The sequence below is a fragment of the Haliotis rufescens genome, unplaced genomic scaffold (assembly GCF_023055435.1).
Source record: "Haliotis rufescens isolate VD_foot unplaced genomic scaffold, xgHalRufe1.0.p SCAF_3, whole genome shotgun sequence".
Lineage (NCBI taxonomy): Eukaryota > Metazoa > Mollusca > Gastropoda > Lepetellida > Haliotidae > Haliotis > Haliotis rufescens.
The window spans coordinates 20,886,454-20,910,889 of NW_025964001.1; the positions used below are offsets into that span (position 1 = coordinate 20,886,454).

The 24,436-nt window shown below is 36.6% G+C and overlaps 1 protein-coding gene across 3 annotated transcripts in view; it reads left to right on the forward strand.

Annotated features, from left to right (window-relative positions):
- Positions 1 to 24,436, forward strand: part of LOC124137076 (MAPK/MAK/MRK overlapping kinase-like) — a 62,935-nt gene that overhangs the window by 24,651 nt on the left and 13,848 nt on the right. For 2 of the 3 annotated variants that reach the window (XM_046503222.2, XM_046503224.2), the window contains exons 3-6: positions 8,233 to 8,322; positions 11,645 to 11,715; positions 13,597 to 13,675; positions 23,083 to 23,131. In XM_046503222.2, the coding sequence (XP_046359178.2) occupies positions 8,233 to 8,322; positions 11,645 to 11,715; positions 13,597 to 13,675; positions 23,083 to 23,131 (289 nt within the window). Of the gene's footprint in view, positions 1 to 8,232; positions 8,323 to 11,644; positions 11,716 to 13,596; positions 13,676 to 15,193; positions 15,273 to 23,082; positions 23,132 to 24,436 lie in introns of all 3 variants that reach the window. The other variant, XM_046503223.2, reaches the window with a different exon arrangement.

Genomic DNA, 24,436 nt, shown 5'->3' on the forward strand with positions numbered 1-24,436 from the left:
AAGGAAAGAATTTGAGTTCAGATCCAGAAAAGTATCAGTTTGTTTTAAGGCTTAACGCTTTTACCTGTGAAACTGCTGGACTGATAAACAAGAGACTGATATCCATAATTATCATATAATGGGTAGGTTTCTCGGCAGGATATAGCCAACGGATAAAAACGATATCCGTTGGGGTCATATGCTGATAGAGATGCAAATATCAAAAGTCAAGTAGGGACTACTTTCAGTGTTTACAAACAAACATGGCGTCGCCCTCGTCATTCGGCAATCCAGTCAGAATTAACCATCAGGAATCTGGATAAACTACAGGGAAAAATGCTATCATTATCAAAAGAACAGTCTAATATACTGAAAATCATTGTCTAACTGTGACGTAGATAGGGCATTTTATAAGTTTTGGCAACTTTGGAGATATAAATTTCGAAACAATTTTGCGAGGGCACGAGGCCTAGCCAAGCGGGATCAGTAGCCATTATCTGTGCTTGTAGACCTCTGCGGCTTGAAACCTTCTCCACAAATTAAAATAGTTGGATTTAGCCGAAATATATTTGAATTGTTACCTTGTTTCGTTTTGTCGCTCTTTGTACATCTGACTACACTTCTTAACGTTATGACCGGACAGACTGACTGTCAACAATGTCTGACCGTGGCCGTGACGTCTCATAGACTAGGGTTAGAGTAGCTTCCCTTTGACAAAGGGCAGTTACTCTAGCAGACAGACCAATGGATTGCCGCGAAAGGCAATTAAAAACAATTGTTGTTTTATGTTGCTTCGCCACTGTTTAAGAAACAGATTTCAGTTGGAACTATATTGGCTACTGTCACTGTCCGACTGACACATCACTTACCCTCTGACGTAATATATATTAATGCGTGCATTCCAGGAAAACTCGCAATGTTTCGGTAATGTTTGTGAGAGAGTGAAAGCGATTTTAAAGAACAGAATTAAAGAATGACATTATATGATAAAGAGGTTATCACGCTTGTGTGTTTGGGGATGGTAAATATCCTGTATTAGGAATAAACACTATGTATTTAGCTCTCCAAGGCTCGCTAAATACAATGTTTATTCCTAATGCAGGATATTTACCCTCCCCAAACACACTCGCGTGATAACCTCTATTTATTTGTGTATCACTTTGGACTAGTTACAGGACAAGGGAGACATTATCCAGATTACAAGATCATAGCTGAAAAACTTAAATAGTTGACAGTTAAAATATAACAAAAATTCACTGAAGGCTAAAAAAAATAATAGTCTTGGTTCTCAGGCACGTTCAAGTTGATACGAAGTTTGACGGTCAATGGTGATCTTATTCCCATATGGTTTTCAAAAAGCTTCTCTCGACACTCAGTTGTGTTTACATTGTCAGTCATTGTTCGAAACTGAAACACCGGCACTTTGCGGCACATTTTGTTTTTGTTTCCATTTTCAATTTTGTTTGTGCATTGTGTTTAAGTATTAGGAATTTTATATTTTTTTGAAAATGAAATAAAAACAAAACGTGCGGCAGACTTTATGATGATGCGGGTGGTGCCTGAGAACCGAGACTATTATTTTTTTTTGCTTAAGGTTCCTTTCATTGGCTGCCATGGAGCAAATAGTGTGATTGTCATTCCAAGTTTGTCCATCATCCTTTCTCCGTCATCTGAATGAAGATCAAGTTTGCAATTCTATAAGCAAAGAAGCTAAGTTCAGATCCAGAAAAGTATCGGTTTGTTTTATAACTTAACATTTTCCCTGTGAAACTGCTGGTCTGATGAATATGGAGACTATGGATTTCCTAATGGTGGGGCCAACTTGGTTCAAACTGATCTGTTCCAATGGTTACTCTCCTACTTGGAATCGAAAACTTAATCAACGGATTTCCTTTGAAACTACAGACCAATAGAGCTTTAAACTTGTTTTGTTCTTATGAATCATAACATTACATGTGGCCAAATGACACCGATATGCATGTTAAATGTTTCTGTTCCTTTGATTTTCACAGTATGTATTTGCTAGTTCTATGACGCTGGAGGGGCGGTCGGGTAGCCTAGTGGTTAAAGCGTTCGCTCGTCACGCCGAAGACCCGGGTTCGATTCCCAACATGGGTACAATGTGTGAAGCCCATTTCTGGTGTCCCCCGCTGTGATATTGCTGGAATGTTGCTAAAAGCAGCGTAAAACCATACTCACTCACTCACTCTATAAGCTGGAACATCAGGGGACTCTTAATGTCAAGAGTTGGGATGTAAATTGGGTCATTTTATTGTGGTAAAATCTACGTTGCCTAAACAGATACATGTACCAGTAGTCTTAAGTGCTTATGTATATGGGAAGTTAAGGCTACAGCAAAGGAACAACATGGTCGATCACCGTTTAGGAGATATCTGAAATTGAATGATTAATTTTTGTGTGCTATATGAGTGGAAAAAAATTAATTGACAAGGCACAACATTGTCTGTTTTAAAGATATTCAATTCATTTTTTTTTATTTTGGAGGGATGACATTGTGGATTATGAATCCACTCTTAAGTCAATACCGACCAGGTGGCCCTTTTACTGCTAGCCTTCCCTGTATGTGCAGTTGAACCACAAACTGTTGACCATACTGGATATGACATATAATGCCCTAAAGAAGTTGAAGAACACCCTATTTTTTCATATGACTATAGTTAATCTGTCATGGCTGATCAGAATTGTAACACATGACCTTCCAATTGTGGGTGGTTTTTAACTTGTTTTGAGAAGTATATAGTTTATGCAACAAGACACAGAGTAACCTTACTCTCTGCACATAAAACAATGCCTAGCAGAACAGTAAATACAATTTAATATTTAATCATCATGTCTAGTGATGTTTTATCTCAAATTTGTATTGACCAAGTTTAATTGTTATCACCTGTGAATTCACTGAAGGGATACAATTTATTTTATTTCTGTGGAAGACAAACATGTTTTTATTGCAAATGTAGGGATTTTGTATGCGCTGGTGATGTGCTTCATTCTTATTCGCCTTATAGACGGGGTATATAAATTAGAATCGATTTTGAAGGCTTTTACAGGTTGGTCGTCTTGTAGGCGGGGTCGCTTTATAAACGGCGATTTACGGTATATGTTGCAATGTTCAATCACAATCACTGTAAAGTGCTTGTATAGAACTAAGCCTGAGTGAGTGGGTTTGGTTTTACACTGCTTTTCTAGCTATATTCCAGCAATATCACAGCACACCATTAAAGGGCTTCAGACCGAGCCTTCAATGTGATGAGTGAACGCTTTAACGACTAGGCTACTACGCCCATTGCTTTTTTATGTTTATAATGGAAAGATATGTGTATTGCAATAGAAACATGATATTAAACTATTAAATATCAAATTAAAAAAAAACTGTTACTTAATGAGAGACTTTTTAGATTGAGGCTGCATTCGTTTGGTAATTGGCAATTTTGATTCTTGTCCTGATATTTTAGGATGCTATGCCAATAGCAAGTGACATGGGAAACACTGCATCAGGCCACAGCAATTTGGCAGCTATTCACTGTTGTTTTATTTCATTTGAAAATTGTCTTCAATTAACACCAATACAACAATACAAACAAGAAGAGGGTTCGAAAGGGTGTGCTCATTGCTTTTCAACTTTGCAAATTTGCATTAGATTGTAGATTTTTCTGGTAAATCGTGTTTTCTCTTGGATCTCCCAAAAATGTGTACTTTCGTTAATGGGGGTTGAGACAATGGTGAAAATTGAAAATTTGTTTTGAATATTCTCCTATATATTTATGGGAACTGTTATAATATGTGTGACATCATAAACTCTTGCCATGTGGTGGTTGAATACAAATTCCAGAACCGGTAACATCAAAATATTATATCACGTACTGGAAACGGATCTGTGATATCTATTAATACAACAGGGATACATTGAGAATATTTGAAAAATCTAATCCCCTCTACTGTCACCTGTGTTACTACTGTACAGAAAATATGAAAAAAGAATGAGTAAGTGAGTTGGGTTTAAGGGTGCTTTGAACAATATTCCAGTTAGATTGTAGCATGTCAGTTAAGTGTGCGAAGAAAGCTCCAAGTGGGCAGATCGTTACCACTTTGGGGACACCCATGAGCAAGGGTATAGTGCTGCCAAACCTAGGAACATAAGTGAGGTTAACCGGTATTCAAACCCACGATCGTAGGTTATGGCATGCCCAAGGGACACAACTCTGACAGCAAATTGCAGCACCTTAGACTGGGCCAACTGGGCCCCAATAAAAGAAGAGATACTGATGAATGTAAGAAATACACTCATGATGGATCGGCTTTGAGTTTCAGTTATATAATTGAATAATTCAAGCCAGGAAGTAAAATGAGGCAAACAAGACACTTCTGAAGGTGAAAATGTCCAGTTGTGTATGTGTCAGTGTTATGAACAAACACAGCCACCCATGGCCGGTTAGTGTAAACACATTAGTTGTGGTGCTGACATGTTTTCCCCCACATTAAGGGTTAATGGTAAATGATCATGCAAGGGTTGCCATTAATTTGTGTGTTAGCCTGAATGTCAGCCTCCACACTTCACTGCCCAGACAATCAGTTGGTACTGCTGTGGACCTGCTGGGCCCCCTGTAGGCAGAAATTATTACCGGGATATCATGAAATAAAAACATGGCTCTTAGGTGGTAGCATGTACTTTAAACAGGTGCTTGTGTATGTCTGGAGTTTGTATTTATATATGCTCTTATAATTGCGGGACTATAATTGATTGAGTGTTTTGGTTGTGGCGTGTGCCACCAGTGGTGTAGGATAAGCTCACTTCGTCGTGAACACCTTGTATCATCACTCTTTGATAGTGATTCATGAACACATGCTCATGATACAGTTGGAATCATACATAGAATATGGAAATAGGTTTTGTCGCTTTTATTCATAATTCATGTGGCATCTGTCACAAGAAGTGTATGTAAATGCCTGTATTTATCATATGACATGCTGGCTGTCTATTAATGATTAAATCCACAGTCTAGTGTTGTAGTCGCATGTGGTATTCTTTCACAAGAAGTATTTGAAAACACTGACATTTGCTACATGACATGCTGGCTGTCTATTAATGATTAAATCCACAGTCTAGAAATGTAGTCACATGTGGTATTCTTTCACAAGAAGTATTTGAAAACACTGACATTTGCTACATGACATGCTGGCTGTCTATTAATGATTAAATCCACAGTCTAGTGTTGTAGTCGCATGTGGTATTCTTTCACAAGAAGTATTTGAAAACACCGACATTTGCTACATGACATGCTGGCGGTCTATTAATGATTAAATCCACAGTCTAGAAATGTAGTCGCATGTGGTATTCTTTCACAACTTTTTGGCAACTTCTAATGATTGAATCCACATAATCTTATGGATTGGAACTGTACAAATTGTGAAAATTGTTTTCTAAGTGTTATATGTTTTAACAGTGAAATATTTTTGATTATAAACAATTAAGTTATTACCTCTCCTTAACTGTAATAATATATCAACAGTGATAATAAAAAAATAGTCATAATAATAACTGTCCAAACATAATGTTACATTCTCGGGCCTATTTCAAATTTGTTACTTCTAAAATTTAAATGTCAAAATATTTAGAATTTTATGTACTTCAAAATGATCAGTTAAGCTACAGAGTCCTTTAATTTGCACTTAAGTTAGGACAGGGAGGTAACCTATAGGTTAGTAAACTTTGATTGTTATAGACAAGCCTTTGATTCCCCTACACGGTAACAACGCATGAAGTCCATTCTGCCATATTATCGCTATGAGGATAAAAGCTGCTTAAAACCATATTGCTTGCAAAGTTTTAAATATATCACAAAATCTGTAAGATTATACCAATCGTGGTATGTAATACTTTATATACACGCTACTAGCATGCTGCTTTCTTTGGGAAGGTGCGCTAGAGTAGACTAGGTAACGGACTCGGAGTGTTGGTGCAGAACACAATCAAGGTCTCTAGGAATACTGAAGCATTTCTCCAGACATGTTTTATCATGGTAATAGACTTACATGGAGGTGTTTGTGTGTGTGGATCCTACCTGGCTTGTGTATTGTGCTGAACTACGACTTCTGTGCCAGCTATTGTTGTACTGTTTGTGTAGCCATTGACTCCGACACAGGTTTCTGTGAACAATATTTGTTTAGTATCGCTAAATGCAAGCATAGCTGATAGGCTCCACTTGAGCAAACACTTCATTGTTCACATTAAACTTCCTAAATGTTTGTACAATAATGTTAGATTTTACACTTTATTCACATGGAAATATTTTGATAAGCTAATTGATCAGTGATAACCACTAGTTCATTCTATCGTGATCGTGTCAAAATGTATTTGTCCATGATAACATGGTTCTAGCAGTTGAAGAGAACCTGAGCCTGGTTGTCAAGGAAGTGTTTGTGTATGTTTTTGTTTACGATAGAGTTGATTGATGATTCATGAATATCAGCACCATTTGTTAGATCATAGATTATTATTTTAGTGAGTCACATTTATGATAAAGTCAGTGATTTTTCTAGGATTCAAAACTAAGTGCCCTTAGCAGGCAAATTGGAAAAACAACCGTTATGTTGTTCAAAATTGTGATTTTTATCACAGTTGATAGTTTCTTAAATTCAGAGGTATTTTAAAATTGAGTTTTAACAGTGCATTCTTAGCAATAATGTTAAACCAAGCTTTAAAGCCTCTTCCTGTATATTGGTCCTGTTATTAGTGAAATACAAGTCACCTTTACCAAGGCATAACATTACCAGTAATTATAGATATAATGAATGAATCGGGAAATGTTTAATTCCAATTTGGGAATTTTTACTGACCTTTGCTCCAGACTTGGGGCTGAACATCAGACTCTGAGCAGGTCTAGATAAATCACTCCAAAATTGAATATGAGGGTAATGTTTTGTGGTTTGTTTTTTATTCATAGAATTAATGGTTGATGGATATAAACTGCGGGGCAAAGTCCAGTAAAATAAATGTTTGCAAACTTTTTTTGACACTCAACTCATTAATAAAATGAAATTTAACCACAAATACGGTTCTGTAAGTCCACGACTAGATGCTTAGTTTAGATCTTGAGTCATAGTCTGATGAATATGCAAGTGCTTGCCATGATTTAACACAAAATGGTAGACCTTCCCTAGCTACAAAGTGTTGAATAAAATTGATGATGATTAAATGATTTTGGACACATTGTGGATCACTGCCCCCTTAATAAACCTGTACAGAAGTTCTTATGGTGTTGTATGTTTCATTGATCAAACAAGTTTATTATTTTGGACAACATCAGAACACAGTTTGAATAAGAGATAAATTCACAGTGAGGCTAGACTTACCTTAGATAAGTAATCATATGTTATACATTAAATTGGCATCTTAACACCTTAAAACCCAACAGTTAACATTAGCAGTGGAAAGACATGAATTATTTGCTGAATGAGCAATGTTTGATTTACCACACCCAAAAGACAAAAAAATATGGACTGGAGATTAGTTTACATTTATGAATAATCTCCAGTCATCCATTATAGCATTTTGAGTCTGGTTCGCTGATTTAGAAAATAATACCTCAGACCAGATTATGACAACCATTAGTTAATGCAACCATCAGGTTTGTTTGTTTGTTACTTAATGATGCACTGAGCAATATTCCAGCTATATGACGGTGTTTTGTAAATAATCAAGTCTAGACCAGACAATCCAGTGATTTACATCATTAGCATTGATCTACACAACTGGGATACGATGACATGCATCAACCAAGTCAGCGAGCCTAACAACTCACTCCCGTTAGTCACCTCTTACAACAAGCTTGGGTTGCTTAAGACCAATTCTAAGCATATCTTCACGGGTCCCTACTCATACAACTTTATAAAGACAACTATATAGAAACAAGATCATTGTACTTTTCTGTGTTAAATATTTAAGAAAGTCACTATATGATAAGCTTAAGCTGTAGAAAACCATTTTGAATCGTCATCTTTACTGTATTAGGAAACCCAATATTGCCTGGTTGAGTAGAAAATAAGTATTTTGTCTTTCATTATCTTCAAAGCAAAGGTTATTCTTTACATCAATATGCAGTCAATATACAATGTGCATCTCACAAAACATTCAATTTTAATGATATTATTTCACAAAAGCTATGATCTGGGAGATGGAATATTTGTAAGGAAAATATTGTTTTATTATTAATTTGATTATTTGATGTTTTTCAGCTTGGATCAGGTGCAACACCTGCGTGAAGTCCAAGCCATGCGACGTCTCAACCCACACACGAATGTCCTTGACCTTCTAGAAATTATCTTGTACGTATCCAGTGACAACTTATAGAATTGTGAATAATTGAATGAACATTTCATGAAAGGATAATAATAACTTGCTTACTTGGTGTTTTCTGTTCACAAATTGTAATTATTTGATCATCTGTAAAAAAGACCATTTTGTCTTACGTATGTATACACACAGAGTAAACTACAGTTATGACGAACTCAAAGGGACCACAAATTATAGTTACAGTAAACTACGGTTATAATGAACTCAAAGGGACCATTAATTTTAGTTCGTTATAACCGTAGTTCGTTATAAGTACATATACAGCGGATGCCCAGGACCAAAATAACAGTTAATTATTTCTGTCAATTTGTTATTAGCGTGTTCGTTATAACAATAGTTTTCTGTAGTTGTAAAAGTAATTCATTATAAGCATATTAACAGCATATATTTATGAGAACTATGACGTCACAATTAGGGCTGGGATGGGCAACTCAGGTACTCGAGTCAGGGGGTTACTGAGTAGGACCCAGGTACCCACAGGACTACCCGGACCCGTGGTTAGTCACATGATATATTATTTCATGACAAAAAGTCACTATACAACTACGTGGTTACATGACAATTTTAAGTCTCTAATGTTTGCATTTCTTCATGACTATGAACACGTTCCTTCTGACTTAATATGTTTGAAAAAAGCTCAAACTTCAGTCAACTTCAGTGTATGCATGACCACATCGTTTTATACGTGTATCTAAAAACATTCTGCCAGGGCTACTATCAAACTATTCCCAATGGGACATTTTATACCTATCTCTTGACACCAACAGCGGGTACCCAGGTAGGGTCGGGTAATAGGGATTAGGGTACCCGGGTAGTAAATTTGGACTCGTCCCAGCCCTAGTCACAATACCAAGGTAACAATAGACAAATAACTTACACCTTTACATTTGACTTAGGCGCTTATTTATGAATGAAATGTTGCTCTTTTTTAAATAATGTAGGTCCATGATCAAAATGTAGCTTATATAGCGGGAAAACTAAAACGTTGCTGCTTCCACACGTTTTGCTAAATGTTCACTGAGTGGAATCGTGGCTGCTTTATAATAACTTTAACAAACACAGGATAACTGCCAAACTATTTATTAGAATTACATTATACCATAGCACATGCATACAAGACTAGTTTCTGTGGCATTCGGGGATTCTCATGTTAATACTAACTACCACGATAACTATAACAATGAAACCTGTGGTTGAGCATCAACCTTAACCAGCACAAATTACATGCCCAAGCTGCTTGACTGACCATCAGTCATTACTGACCCCAGCATGGGGTGCAGTCGAGTATATGACCTACGCTTCTGAGCATCAGAAACAGTAGTTGGCAGCATGCTATTAACACATAAGTATGCACAACAATGAATGATGGGGGAAATATCCCCAGAAACATTATGGATATTTAACTGCCACAATGATCAGAAATAACTGCGTTATTATGTTTAGACAATCTTTTTTCATGACTAAGGTTGAAGGTGGATACCAGAGTTAATACTTATCAAATAGAAGGAGGGATCTGGCAGAGAGGGAAAAACATTGAATTGAATAACAATAAGTTATAGTTTTTAGAAATTGGTCTTATTTTTCAAGTAAATATTTTCCACTTGAGATGGGAGGAATGTTTTTTTCATTACTCACATAAATCGCAATATAGAAACTTAAGCTAGCCAGTTGGGCTACCTTGATATTATTTGCACAAGCCAGAAAGAATAGAATGCAGTGACAAGCTGTGGGTCAGGCACTTATTTCACTCACACATTGAGCAGCACTGACCATGATGAGTGAGAAAGGTTGTCTAAGGCTTGGTTAAAAGATAAGTCCAAAGAATCCAATATTTCTGACAGTTGTGATATTTGCTGAGATTTTTTATATGGATGTAAGTTTTTTTGTTCAATCAGTCTCCATTAGTGATTCTTGCTCGTGGTGTCAGTCATTGGATTGACAGGGCTTGTCTGTGAGTGACATTAGACAACAAACAAACAAAACATATTACCCTGTATCGCAGAGCAAAATTCTCCATGCACATTCTTATCAGATTGATGATCAAGAAAAAGGCCACACCAGTTTTCATGTTCTGTGATTGAAAAAATAATTCAGAAACAAAATTATTTCACAAGTCTTAACAGGCACTAGTGTCTTACATTAGACCAAAACATTTTCCGTTAACACTGGAACAAGGTAGACTTTCACAGTTTGCGGCCCATTTTCAGTAAAGTATAAGGTGAAAAACTGAGGCAGTGTGTCCTTTGCATAATCATTTACTGCAAGAGACCCATTAAGATCTGGGTTAGAATCATTCTGCAGCAACTCATGCTTGTCGTAAGAGGCGACTAACAAGATTGGGGGGTCAGGCTCGCTGACTTGGTTGATTAATGTCATCATATACCAGTTGCATGGATTGATTCTTGTGATGTCAATCACTGGAGTGTCTGGCCCAGACTTGATTATTTACAGGCCGCCGTCATGTAGTAGGAATGTTGCTGAGTGCAGCGGTAAACAACAAACAAACCTTAACTGCAAGACTGATATTCAACTCAAAATTGGAGTTAGCAAGCAGAAAACCAAGGTTGTGTTTAAGCAAAACAAATCTTTGCTAGGACGCCCTGTGTTTACTTTTCCGTGCCCAGCAACCTATGCTGGTCATAAGATGCGACCACATGGATCGGTTGGTCAGTCTCTGTTACTGGGTTGATAGTGTGTCCTTGTAACCTTGTATTGCTCACAATATCAACAGCTGAAGCCAGACTTTTTTGTACAGGCTGCCATCATATAGCTGGAATGTTGCAGAGTGCGTCAGTAAACAACAACACCCGTGAAGATCCAGGGTAGAATAGGTCTTCAGCAACCCATGCTTGCCGTAAAAGGCAACTTTGCTCGTCGTAATAGGTGACTAACGGGATCGAGTTGTCAGGCTCGCTGACTTGGTTGATGCATGTCATCGTATCCATATTGCGTGGATCGATGCTCATGATGTCGGGGCGGTCGGGTAGCCTAGTGGTTAAAGCGTTCGCTCGTCATGCTGAAGACCCGGGTTTGATTCCCAACATGGGTACAATGTGTGAAGCCCATTTCTGGTGTCCCCCGCCGTGATGTTGCTGGAATATTTCTAAAAGCGGCGTAAAACCAAACTCACTTACTCATGATGTCAATCAATGGATTGTCTGGTTCAGACTTTATTATTTAAAGGCCACTGTTCATATAGCTGGAATATTGCTGAGTGCAGCGTTAAACAACAAACAAAACAAAAACAAACATATAACAACAATTACAGTCATGGACGTATGTTGTCTCTTTCAGTGATAAGAAGTCGGGAACGTTAGTCCTGGTTGTGGAGCTCATGGACATGAACATGTATGAACTCATTAAAGGTAGGTGCTGTTCATACTAGGAAGTTGGACGAAACTGGTTTGCTACTCTGCTACTCGAATAAGACAAATAATTTGTTTTGATTTAACAATCTGATTTTCAGTTTTCCATGCTCTACTCATCTGAACTGAATGTTCAAATGAGCTTATGTAATGGTGTGTGGTGTGTTTCATATTTTTTACATCTTATGAAACACCAGAAGGCCCTTTCATGGACAATCAGAGCAATGACTGCATTAAAATCAGGTTGCAGAAATCCCATTCAATTCTAAACATGGCAGTATATTGCTTTTTTTAAATATTAAAGTAATTGATCTGACTTTTTGAGTTGATGATTACATTTTATGTTGTAAGTATCCAAATGGCTCAGTTTATGAATCTGATTTTTATGTTGATAACACCTCAGCATTATTGTATCTGAATTATGCTCGCATAAATGTTATCAAATTTCTTAACATGGCCACAATGACTGCCATATTGTATTTTGATCCACTATTCAGCTCTATATGTTTGTTTCATGATGAAATATATATGTGTAGCATTTTGCAAAAATGTTCCAATTTGTTTCACCTTTTCTGACCTTCATGTATGAACATATTTAATATCTATTTTCTCCTATAATTTCAAGATCTATTAATCACTGGCTTTATAAAAGCTGAAATTGTGTGTTTGACATTTGAAGAAATTTCATATTTTCCCATTATTCAACCATTATTGAAGTGTCAGGTTTTGTTTCAATATGGAGTGAATCTACTGTCTATTGATGTTTGTATTGTTCTTTCCTATTTTATACTTTTTTTATAACTTTTGAAATGGTTAACACGGGGTTTTCCAAACAAGTTTTGGACTGTATGATAATTCTGTCAAAATCACCGTCCTGCTCACGCTTCAAAGGGATAAAGATTTGGTACAGAGGGGACTTTGCATAGCCTGAGGAAAGTACTGCAATTTGATCTCTGCCATCCATTAGATATTCCACAATTTTTGTTGGTTCAGTTTTCCGATTTTGAATCAGCCGTAAAGCTAGAAAAAAACAGCTTTCTGATTGGCTGATGTTGACTTCTTTGTTAGTCATGTGATTGGTTGGTCTAAATTTGCAAAAGGTCATTCTCATGTGACCTGTAATGGGATGTCCTCAGATCTTTTGCATTGAGGTCTGATTTTAGTGAGATTGTGTTGCAAATCGTTCAAACATTCAAGTGAGCTACAGAGCCTCATGCTTCTCTTTTTGTTGAAACCATGTTCTTTGTGACAATTCTCTTATTTACATTTGTCAGAATGTTCTTTATCAATAGTATACTTTGAACAAATCATTGCTGATAAAACTGAATCATTGCATCATTTATATGGTATAATGTGACTATCAGCATAACATTTGATGATGTGAGAAAACAGTTACCGATTTTTTTGGCCTAAAACCATATCATCAGTTATCAAAATGGAAATAAATAAAAAACATGGAAACATGTTTAATACTGAATTCTTGAAAAAAATTGTCAATCAGGTGAAATAAATGTGTTTATTTTTAATGTCAGGTCTTCTCTTGATGACTTGCTTTAAAAAAATCCACATTTATGAAATTGGGTTGACAGATCCATAAACAAAGAAATTTAAAAAATAATGACTATGTTGCTATGTATTTCATTGTTTGTTTATGTTCATATGAAATGTCCAGTTACATCATTGAACTTTTCTCTCCTTGAGGCATTACCTCCCATACCCTCTCACAACACAAGCCATGCTAATTTCCTTGACATCACCACTGTAGACCAATCATGGCCGAATCAGAAGCCCATGTGACAGCTCACTACACACAGCAGTACAACCATATACCTCGCTGTGGGGGACCCAAACAATTTCAAAACAAGTGGCCTTTATTTGTAGGCAAACGGCATTACCTACCAGAAAGAAAAGTGAAGCACTACATGTACCAGCTAATCAAATCTATAGAACACATGCATAGGTAAGGGTATATGTTGGCACCTATCAACCCTGCCACGCCCACCTGTTCTCACAGGGCACTGTAGTTGGTCCAGCACTAGTGTAGCTCCCTTCCTGTATATGCGTCACCTCTTTGCTTCTGTATGCTGTATAGTATAACACCTCAGCACTTGACTAGACATGTGTAGCCCTGTCCTGCTGTCTCTCTTTCCAATTCAAAAATAGTTAACCCAAAATAACCCCGGTCCTGGAGTATCATGTCTTATAGGCAATACAGTTTGGTATGTGACAGATAATGTATTAATGTCGGTCGTTCTAAACTATCACTATCACGGTGGGGGATACAAGAAATGGGCTTCAAACATTGTACCCATGAGGGGAATCGAACCTGGGTCTTCAGGGGTGACGAGCAAAATGTTTAAACATTCGGCTACCCTACCATCCTGAATTTTTTTTTTACAGCAGATGTGACATGTACTACTTGGTGGGGAATGGTCCATCAATTCACATGGTTATATGATGAAAATCAAGCAAAATGAACTTATTTTATATGTCCATGTTAGTTGAATGCTGTTTTACAACTTGTACCTGTCTATTAACCTTGTTATAAGGATGTAAATTTGGAAAAAAAACTTTATGAATAATAATGGATTAACTACCATCATGTCTGCTACCATACCTACCCCACCCTACTCACCTTATCCCTCCCTTCCCCCTTCTTATCCCACCTTAGCCCTCCCTGCCCCTCCCTGCCCCTCCCTGCCTGGTAGTTCCCACCCCTCCCTTCTCCCCCACCCCATTCTTCCTATGTATTCCACATTTTAACCTTTCCTTAAATACAGTCACATAGTATCATTGTCTTGTCCTGTCTGTTTTTCTCTCTGTTAGCTGTTTGTCTACCTTTATCTCAGATCACACTTTATCTTTGATCACCCTACCTTTTTGTAGCCGTATTCCTGTGAATTCCATATCTTAGTAATTTGTACAAAGAGAATAAAACTTTGTTGGGTCGATGATAGGTATGTCCTGGGTTGAAATAAGCCCCCAGTACTCAAATGTTTGTCATAAGGGGTGACTAAATTGGAATTGGTAATCAGACTTTGTTGATGGCATGTCACCATACCCAGATGATGTTAATTGATGCTCATAATATCACCCACTGGTATGTCTGATCCAGAATATTGCTGATCTCAGCACAAAATTACAAACAAAAACGAGCAAAATAATGTATAATTCTACCTTGAATACAGAGAATGAACAGCTAACCTTCAGCAAGGTCACGTGAAAGGTCGTTCAGGACATCTTGATCTGGTAGAGACAATAATTATACCTGGGTCACACGGCTTTTAACTATTGCAAAGATCTTTTGCAGGAACAGTATAGCATATAAGAAGGTCTTCAGTATTGTTAATCAATTCTAAATTTGTTGCTACAAAGATATGGAATTCACAGCTGTATGACTTATATATACACTGGTCATATAGCATAGTGTAGCTTTTGCAGCTAGTATGTGCATACACTAATATCTTGTCTGTTTCAGGAAAGACGCAGTATTTAGGGGAACCCCTTGTAAAACGCTATATGTATCAGTTACTAAAATCTGTAGATCACATGCATAGGTAAGCCGGTTGAGAAGCATGTGGAAGATGTTTGGCTTGAAGTCTCTCTCTACATGCATGTGATACTCAGTAGAGAAGGTACTAGGACTCTTCAGTCGCTGGGTCTCACTGTCTTGGCATTTGAAAAAATCACTAGTTATTGATTAAACTTAGTGGAGGAAGGATCGTAAGTTTATTCTGAAATATATGACTTCTCAATTAACATGATTAAGAAGCAAGTGTTATGGGTTTGCTGAAGATGAGACCTCATCCTTCAAAAACAGGGGTCATGAGTTTATTGAAGCAAGATGACATCTCATCCTTCAAAAACAGGGCATCAGTTTATTTAAGCAAAATGGGACCTCTTCCTTTTAAAACAGGCCATGAGTTTATTGAAGCAAAGATGACATCCCATCCTTCAAAACAGACCATGAGTTTATTAAAGCAAGATGACATCTCATCCTTCAAAAACAGGGCATCAGTTTATTGAAGCAAAATGGGACCTCTTCCTTTTAAAACAGGCCATGAGTTTATTGAAGCAAAGATGACATCCTATCCTTCAAAACAGACCATGAGTTTATTAAAGCAAGATGACATCTCATCCTTCAAAAACAGGGCATCAGTTTATTGAAGCAAGATGGAACCTTATCCTTCAAAACAGACCATGAGTTTATTGAAGCAAAATGCTACCTCCTTCTTCAAAACAGGCAATGATTTTATTGAAGCATGTTGGATGGGTCCTCATCCTTCAAAACAGACCATGAGTTTATTGAAGCAAGATTGGACCTCATTCTTCAAAACAGGCAATGATTTTATTGAAGCATGTTGGATGGATCCTCATCCTTCAAAACAGACCATGAGTTTATTGAAGCAAGATTGGACCTCATTCTTCAAAACAGGCAATGATTTTATTGAAGCATGTTGGATGGGTCTTCATTCTTCAAAATGGGGCTATTTTCAGTGAAAGGGCTAAGGCAGGAGTCTACGGCGAGTTATCACATGCGTGGAATTCTAACATGACTAATAGTGTGTTGTTTGCTGTGCAGGGAAGATGCATGTATTCTCACTTTAACATTCATAACAAAGGGCTTTATCTTTGCATTCCTCCAGCCTATCATTGTACAGAAAATGTGTGTTTAATGTCATGTATAAGATTGCCATTCTAAATGTCATTGTAGGGAATCAAACAGTTGTATTGATGACAGCTTCATTATATACGACTGAGTGTAAGTGAGATGCTGTCATCTCTGCAGGTGCTTGTAGGATTCTCATGTCTCTGAGCATACATGGGGAATTAGATGGCATTTGTATATGAACTTCCAGGTGTTGGAAACCCATCTGGAATCAGTTACCACTCTCACTCACTATCTAAATAATACAAACATTCAATAACTAACTAAATAAACCAAACATTCCATTTTCAGAATGAGCACTTATTGTGATCTGAAGGTGATCTAGTTTCTTTTTGACCGTAAAGAAATATTTCAGCACATAATAATTATTGAGATATTTGATGATGAATGAAAAAATATAAATGTTGTTTCTTTAAAAAAAATAATATTTGTATTGTCGCAGGTTATATTTATAACACTTGTTATGCCACATATTATACCGGTGATATTTCCTCTATGCTGTGTTAAGCAGAGCACTGTTGTAAGCCTATGTTAAAGTATATCATTCTTAAAGGATTAATTTGACTCAATCTAGAATTGTGCTTTGTCTTTCCTTATGGAATCAGGTTCACAAGTTTCTTGAAGCATGATCCTGCTGGATACCAAATCAAAATATCAATGATGTTATCATTTCAAAAAAGTTTCACGTTCATGTAGTTAATGAATAATGTATGTACGTTCAAGCATTCTTTACTAGCAGCCTTGACAATGCCCAGAAGAATTGATTTTGCCATATGTGATTCTGTTCCATGTGACATGGTACTGAGAAGAAATATCGACCTTTTTCAAGACAAATGTTGAAAAGACATTAGATAAAGGATAAATGATATTAAATATACTACTCAAAAGAAGTTAAAGAACTCCTGATTCATTTTTGTGTCTATAGTTAATCTGTCATTCTGTGTCATCGCTGTTCCTTTGCTTCTTTTGAGTAGGATATATTTTGTGCTGAAGTTATGTTTGTGTTTCAAGCAGAAATATTGTTTGTGAAGAGTAACTGTAAAGGTTATTTATGAAAACACTTGAAGGAAAAGATATTTAAAAACGAATGTGATTAGTCTTCCATAAATATTATTAGTAAATACATATTGTGTATGGTGAAGTCCAAGATTTGTTGAAAACTAGTTTATTCATAACATCAGTGTTGCTAACTAAACAACTGCTAGGAAAATTATAATGTTATCACAAATGAGACACTATATATATGGATAACAACTTCTTTAATTACAGTAAAGGCGTCATTTAGGTATAATTTTTGTAATTTGAAGTTTACACAATATACGGCTTTTCCAATGGACGAGAGGTCGGTCACATGAATATCACGAATATCCTCGCTACGGCAAGCTCAAACGTTCATACAGTTTGGCCCTCACTCTATGAAGGTTCAAACTCCAATGAAGTCACACAGAGTGAAAGTCAATTCTTAAATATATCCTTTTACCAATGTCAAGCAAGGCTTGCTTGAAAATAGTCTTGCTTGACAACGGTAAAAGGATCTATAACTAAATCGTTGTCTTTACAGTGATAAAGGAGTTGTTATCCATAAATTGTGTCTACTTTGTCATCCGTCAACTTCTAAGTAATGCCTATCAAACAATTTAACTTATAATGTAGTCAGTATTTCATCATGAAAATTGTTCTATTACTAACATGATTGTTGTATCCAAAGCTAATAGATGCTTTTTATTCAGGTAATGAGGCCACCGGCCCATTTTACACGTGCAGAGCATGATGGCATACAAATATGACAGAGCGCTGAATTATAAGATTTACAATGCAGTGTTCAAACTGTTAATATTGGAGTTAATTATATGACACAGGTATTCCCTTGAAAATGGAATTACGTTTCTTACCAGCAAGAAATACGTATTTGGCTAAATTGTTGCAAATACTTTGATTAGTCGAGCTGAATAATAAGAACATTTTCTCACGACTTGGAAACATGTGATAATAATTGGGTATGAGATTAGACCGCAGATCAAGATAGAACGGACACACCATACAAAAGTGGAACTCATCTTCGATAGCACTTACAACACAGAGCTAATGAAAATATTATGACAACACATAAAAAACAATTTGTTATCATTAGCTAAAAATGCATTCATTAATTGATCTCAATAATATTGCACTATATGGCAGACAAATATTAACCACACCGAAGTATGTTTAAGTGTTGAGCAAATGTAAGGCACATAAGCTCTACAAATCATAATCACATAATTCTGTTTGAATTTTTTACCATTTGTAAGTGCTGTGATTTAGGTCAGTGCATGTTAATCTGACATTTCGTCAATAAATCTCCATGATATTGAAATGTGCGTCAGAATAGGATATAAGAAAATGTGTGTTTATTTGACAACCGGTTGTAATGAAAGGAGATTGTGATAGTGTAATCCCTCCCATTCACTCCCATTTCACCAGGAGACCTACATCATAGTGGGTTGTCTGTGACAGGCTGCACAAATATATTATATAGTTGCCAGCGAGATACAAAAATCTTTGAGTGAAATAAATCGCCTTTATCAAATATTTGGACAGTCTTGCATGCAATGTTATCAGGCCCGTGAAGATCCGGGGTAGAACAGGTCTTCAGCAACCCATGCTTGCCGTAAAAGGTGACTATGCTTGTCGTAAAAGGCGACTAACGGGATCGGGTGGTCAGGCTCGCTGACTTGGTTGCTGCATGTCATCGATCACAAATGCATGGATTGATGCTCATGTTGTCAATCACTGGATTGTCTGGTCCAGACTCGATTATTTACAGACAGCTGGAATATTGCTGAGTGCGGCATTAAACAACAACAAATAAACCAACAAATAAACAATGTTACTCGTATTATAGGGTGGCATTCAAACTATTTTTGAATGTGGATACAGAATTAAAGAATATTCATACATTCCACTATATACCATAACTGGATCCCTTACATGAGAAAAGTTAAATATTTTTGCATTCAGTCGATGATATACACATGGTATTTGATAACACAGTATGACTCTGGTGTATACGTTTGAAGGGTAGGAATATATTGAAGTATATTTCCCTCCTGTGTAGAAGTCATTGACACTGGTGAAAAGGAGCTCACAATATGCACTGGGTGGAGATGTATTGATTAGAACTCTCGTGAGATGAGATAAGGTTTAAGCAAATGTCATGTGCTGATGGTTGATACCTGGTGGAAGCATTGCCAGCATTTACTTGTGTGAAGACATAAGTCACACATAGAAAAAAGTATTTTGAAAATGATTTTTAACAATAGCAATAGACTGAAGAACACAGGAAGAGACAAAACACACTCTTTGTAGGCAGTCTTAACACATTTCACTTGTAAACTCACTGAATAATACCACACATTTTGTATTTCTGTCTCAGTTGTAGAAATTTTTAGCGATCTTGTTCAATGTTCAAAACAAGTTCAATATATACATGATTGTTTTATTTAAGTACTCGACAGCCTGCATCATGCTATCAATCACTGGTTTGCCTGCCCCATGCACAGATATTTAGAGGCCACGATGATATAGTTGGAATATTACTGGCAAGCATAAACTGTCAATCACTGGTTTGCCTGCCCCATGCACAGATATTTAGAGACCACCATGGTATAACTGGAATATTACTGACTAGCATAAACTGTCAATCACTGGTTTGCCTGTCCCATGCCCAGATATTTAGAGGCCACCACCATATAACTGGAATATTACTGACTAGCATAAACTGTCAATCACTGGTTTGCCTGCCCCATGCATAGATATTTAGAGACCACCATGATATAACTGGAATATTACAGACAAGCATAAACTGTCAATCACTGCTTTGCCTGCCCCATACACAGATATTTAGAGGCCACCATGATATAACTGGAATATTACTGGCAAGCATAAACTATCAATCACTGGTTTGCCTGCCCCATACACAGATATTTGGAGACCACCATGATATAACTGGATTATTACTGGCAAGCATAAACTATCAATCACTGGTTTGCCTGCCCCATACACAGATATTTAGAGGCCACCATGATATAACTGGAATATTACTGACAAGCATAAACTGTCAATCACTGTTTTGCCTGCCCCATGCACAGATATTTAGAGGCCACCACCATATAACTGGAATATTACTGACTAGCATAAACTGTCAATCACTGGTTTGCCTGCCACATACACAGATATTTGGAGACCACCATGATATAACTGGAATATTACTGACAAGCATAAACTATCAATCACTGGTTTGCCTGCCACATACACAGATATTTAGATAAACCATGATATAACTCAAAGATTACTAACCATAGCATTAAACTCATTCACTCACTCATTTACATGCTAATGATCTTGCTGTTTGAGATGTAGAGGGAAATATTGTTTTGTATCATCATTTACCAAATTTGTCATCAGTTGGGTTTTTTCAAATTGCATTAAATAATTATTATTAAACAAATATTATTATGGTAAGGTGTGGGTTAATTGGGTGACTGGAAATTGACACCATTCAATATTCATGTGTTACTCATTGTATAAAACTACATACTACATGATATGTCAATCTCTGACATGGCACCAAGCCCTGGGGAGTATTTCTGGAATACTACATAAGTATACAAGGAAGAGCCATTGTAGGCCTAAATATTTAATCTTTGACTTATCAAACATAGTGCTCATTTGTCTCAATTTCACATATTTCTGTGTATTCATAGCAAGATCTCAGACCAAGAAAGAGGGACACACGCATGAATACATAATGTGCGGATGTTATCTGGGAGTGAGGTATTTTGTGTCCATGAATAAGACAGCTTAGTCCAGCAATATGAGTAAGTTCATCAGTAGAGGACATATCTGTATAATCAGGGTCGGCTCCCTGACCCATGTAATCTCTATGGTGGCAGGCCATGTCAAGCCGAAGCAATCAACTTTGAGCCAGTGATTCGTCCTTAAAATAAATTCCTGTATGCTGCAAAGAATATACTGAAACAATTAGAACGCATAATCAACTTAATATCAGAAATATGTGGTTTTGTGCTCAAGTACATCTCCAAATACATCAAATGAGTGAGTGAGTATTGTTTTATGTCGCTTTTAACAAATTCCAGTAATATCACGAAACCAGAAATGGGCTTCACACATTGTACCCAGGGGAATTGAACCCAGGTCTTTGGCGTGAAGAGCGAACGCTTTAACCACTAGGCTGCCCGACCGCCCCTAAATACAGCAAATGAGATTCAAACCTGGACAGTGACATTAATGTGTGTGATTATCTCATGCCTAAATACCCAGAACAACTTAAGCTGAGGGTTGTGACCGTTTTCCCAAATAATACAAAGAATTGAATATGCGTTATAAAGTGTTTTGGTATAGTAAAGACTATTCACGTACATGTATAGGAATAACAAGATTTCAAGCATGTTTCTAGCCTTCATTTGATTTTTTTACTGGTTATTAAAGATTTATGTCTTATGTATGGATCACTATAAAGTATAAAGAACATGTGGGAATATACAATACCTATTGATTTAGATTGGAGGTTTCATGGCACATTTAAGATACACTGGAGTGAGTGTTGTCAGGCAACTAAAACTTACTTTTTTATGCAAATTGTGTGCATGGCAGGTGCTACATGTAGGGTAATACCTGCGTACTCTTTTCTCAAACACCTGGTGTCAGCCCTGATTTTCTATGATCCATTCATCCATAATTTTCACTCCTAATTTTCCCGCCCAATGGTGTCTTTTTAAGAAGATAATCGAGACTGGTTATTCTCTGGCTTTGACTTTTAATGTTTATACTAGTCAGCAATATAACAGTTATATCACGGCAGCCTTTCAGTAATTCAGTCTGTGTTGGTCAAACCAGTGCTTGATTAGCATTAGGTACAATTTACTCTCTTGGGATAAAATTATATTCAATCAGACAGGACCCATAGTAGCCACCCAATCCTCAATGTCTTACAACAACAATTGGTTGTAGGGGACCTATTTTGCTCCCAAATCCCAGAGATAGAAGATACACAGATAACCTGGTTCAGTAACAGATAAATAACTCTAACATATTATAATATATATGATTAAATTAGGTAACATGGTTTGAACATGCTGATACAACTTTATAAAGAAACACATTAACTATTTCAAAATGTTGCAGTGCCTTCTTTGTAATGCCTGTTATCAACTCTCTATTAGACCTAATTTGAAACTCTTGAAGTATGACAATGTACCATTAACCATAACAGTGTTGCACATGAATTGTTTGTGTCACTCTTGACTAGCAGCCTGGAACCAGTATGCTCATGGACCTGAGAATCTTGTACTCAACATATTGTCAACTGAGGACAATCAAATTACTTATTTATTACTTATATTATTTACTTATTTATTACTTAATTATTATAATGAAATCCATTCAGTGTTTTGTGATTCTTTTACTGTTGTTAAGATGTCAATTATCTTTAAGGACCCTCAGCTGAATTCTTATATTGTACACATAATAGTACATTGTTCCATAAGTTTCATTTATCGAGTGTTATAACTGATATATATATATACCTGATGTTTTCATGCACTATATGTCAATGAGCTTGCATAACTTTGCCAACGTCTTTTGGTATTTTACTGTTAAATGTTATTATATACAGATTTTGGTATTTTTTTAATTAGGAATGGCATCTTTCATCGAGATGTAAAACCAGAAAATATACTGATAAAGGTGAGTATTATTATGCCTTTCACTTTTGGTGTAGTTTGTATGAAATGTTTTTTCAGTATTGTCATCCAAACTGATCTCACTGCTAATTCTGTGGTAAATCTGTGTTTGGGAATTACTATCATCTCCATACTTGATCATTGATTGTTTCTTGAAGGTCGATTTTCTGAAGGTTACAGACATCAGCTTATTTTCCTCACCTGTCACAGTGAAACCAATCTTATCAAAAAGAGATCTTAGTTCTCACTTCCGCCAAACAAAGATCTGAAGACATCCCATTATGGGTCACTTAAGAACGACCTTTCATCCGACCAATCAGAGTGTCGCTTTCCAGATGAGGAAAGTGACAATCGGAATATGTTTTCTAATCTCGAAAAATTTAACACGGGGTATTCCCGAACAACAGTTACAGGCGTTATGACTGAATCCATACAATCTAGGCCATCTATTGCAAATCCAGAATGTTCTTTTGTTCAGTTTTCCCATTTTTAATCAAGAATTTGTCAAAATATGTTTCAAAGTGTAGTCGCCAGTTTGAAACTAGTTCCGTAAAGCACGAGAAAGCTGCCTCCTGATCGGCTAATGTCGTCTTCTCGTCAGTCATTCCATTGATCGGTGAAAGTTTGAAACAGGCCATTCTGATGCGAATTGGATATCCTCAGATGTTTGTAAGCGGTTTTAATGAGATTGAGAAGTTGGTTAATTTACTCCAGTTTTTGACATGATGTGATGTCCACAACGAAAGTTTCCACCATGACACGATTCTTTCTATGTGAGGCTTAGAACTTATCACTCAACCTTCGTACCAAAGAACCTTATTGTAGGAATCCCCACCTACTTGCGCTGGATTCATTAGAAGTCCTCTCAATTGTAAATGTGACATAGTTAATAATTCATAGTAAACCATAGTAGTTATTCGATCATCCAGTACTGTATATCGCCGTCTTTAAAGCGACCCCGCCTTTAAAGCCTACAAAATCGATGACATTTTTATACCCTGTCTATAAGTCGAATTGGAATGAAGCGCATCACCGAAATGAATGTAAACAATATTGAATGAAATTATGAATAATATTCATAAAATACATTACAAACATAAGTCCAGATATAGAATGAACACTTTCTATAACCAGACAGTGTAAGTACATGATTAATTTGTGTACTTCAGTACGGATTTGTTGGGGGGAAAAAGCATCAACACTTGTCAACCCTGTGTATAAGGCGACCCCCCTTGAAAGCCCTGTAATTTTAGGTATGATAAACTCTCCTTAAACACAGCAATATATGGTACATTGGTCATCCTTGACA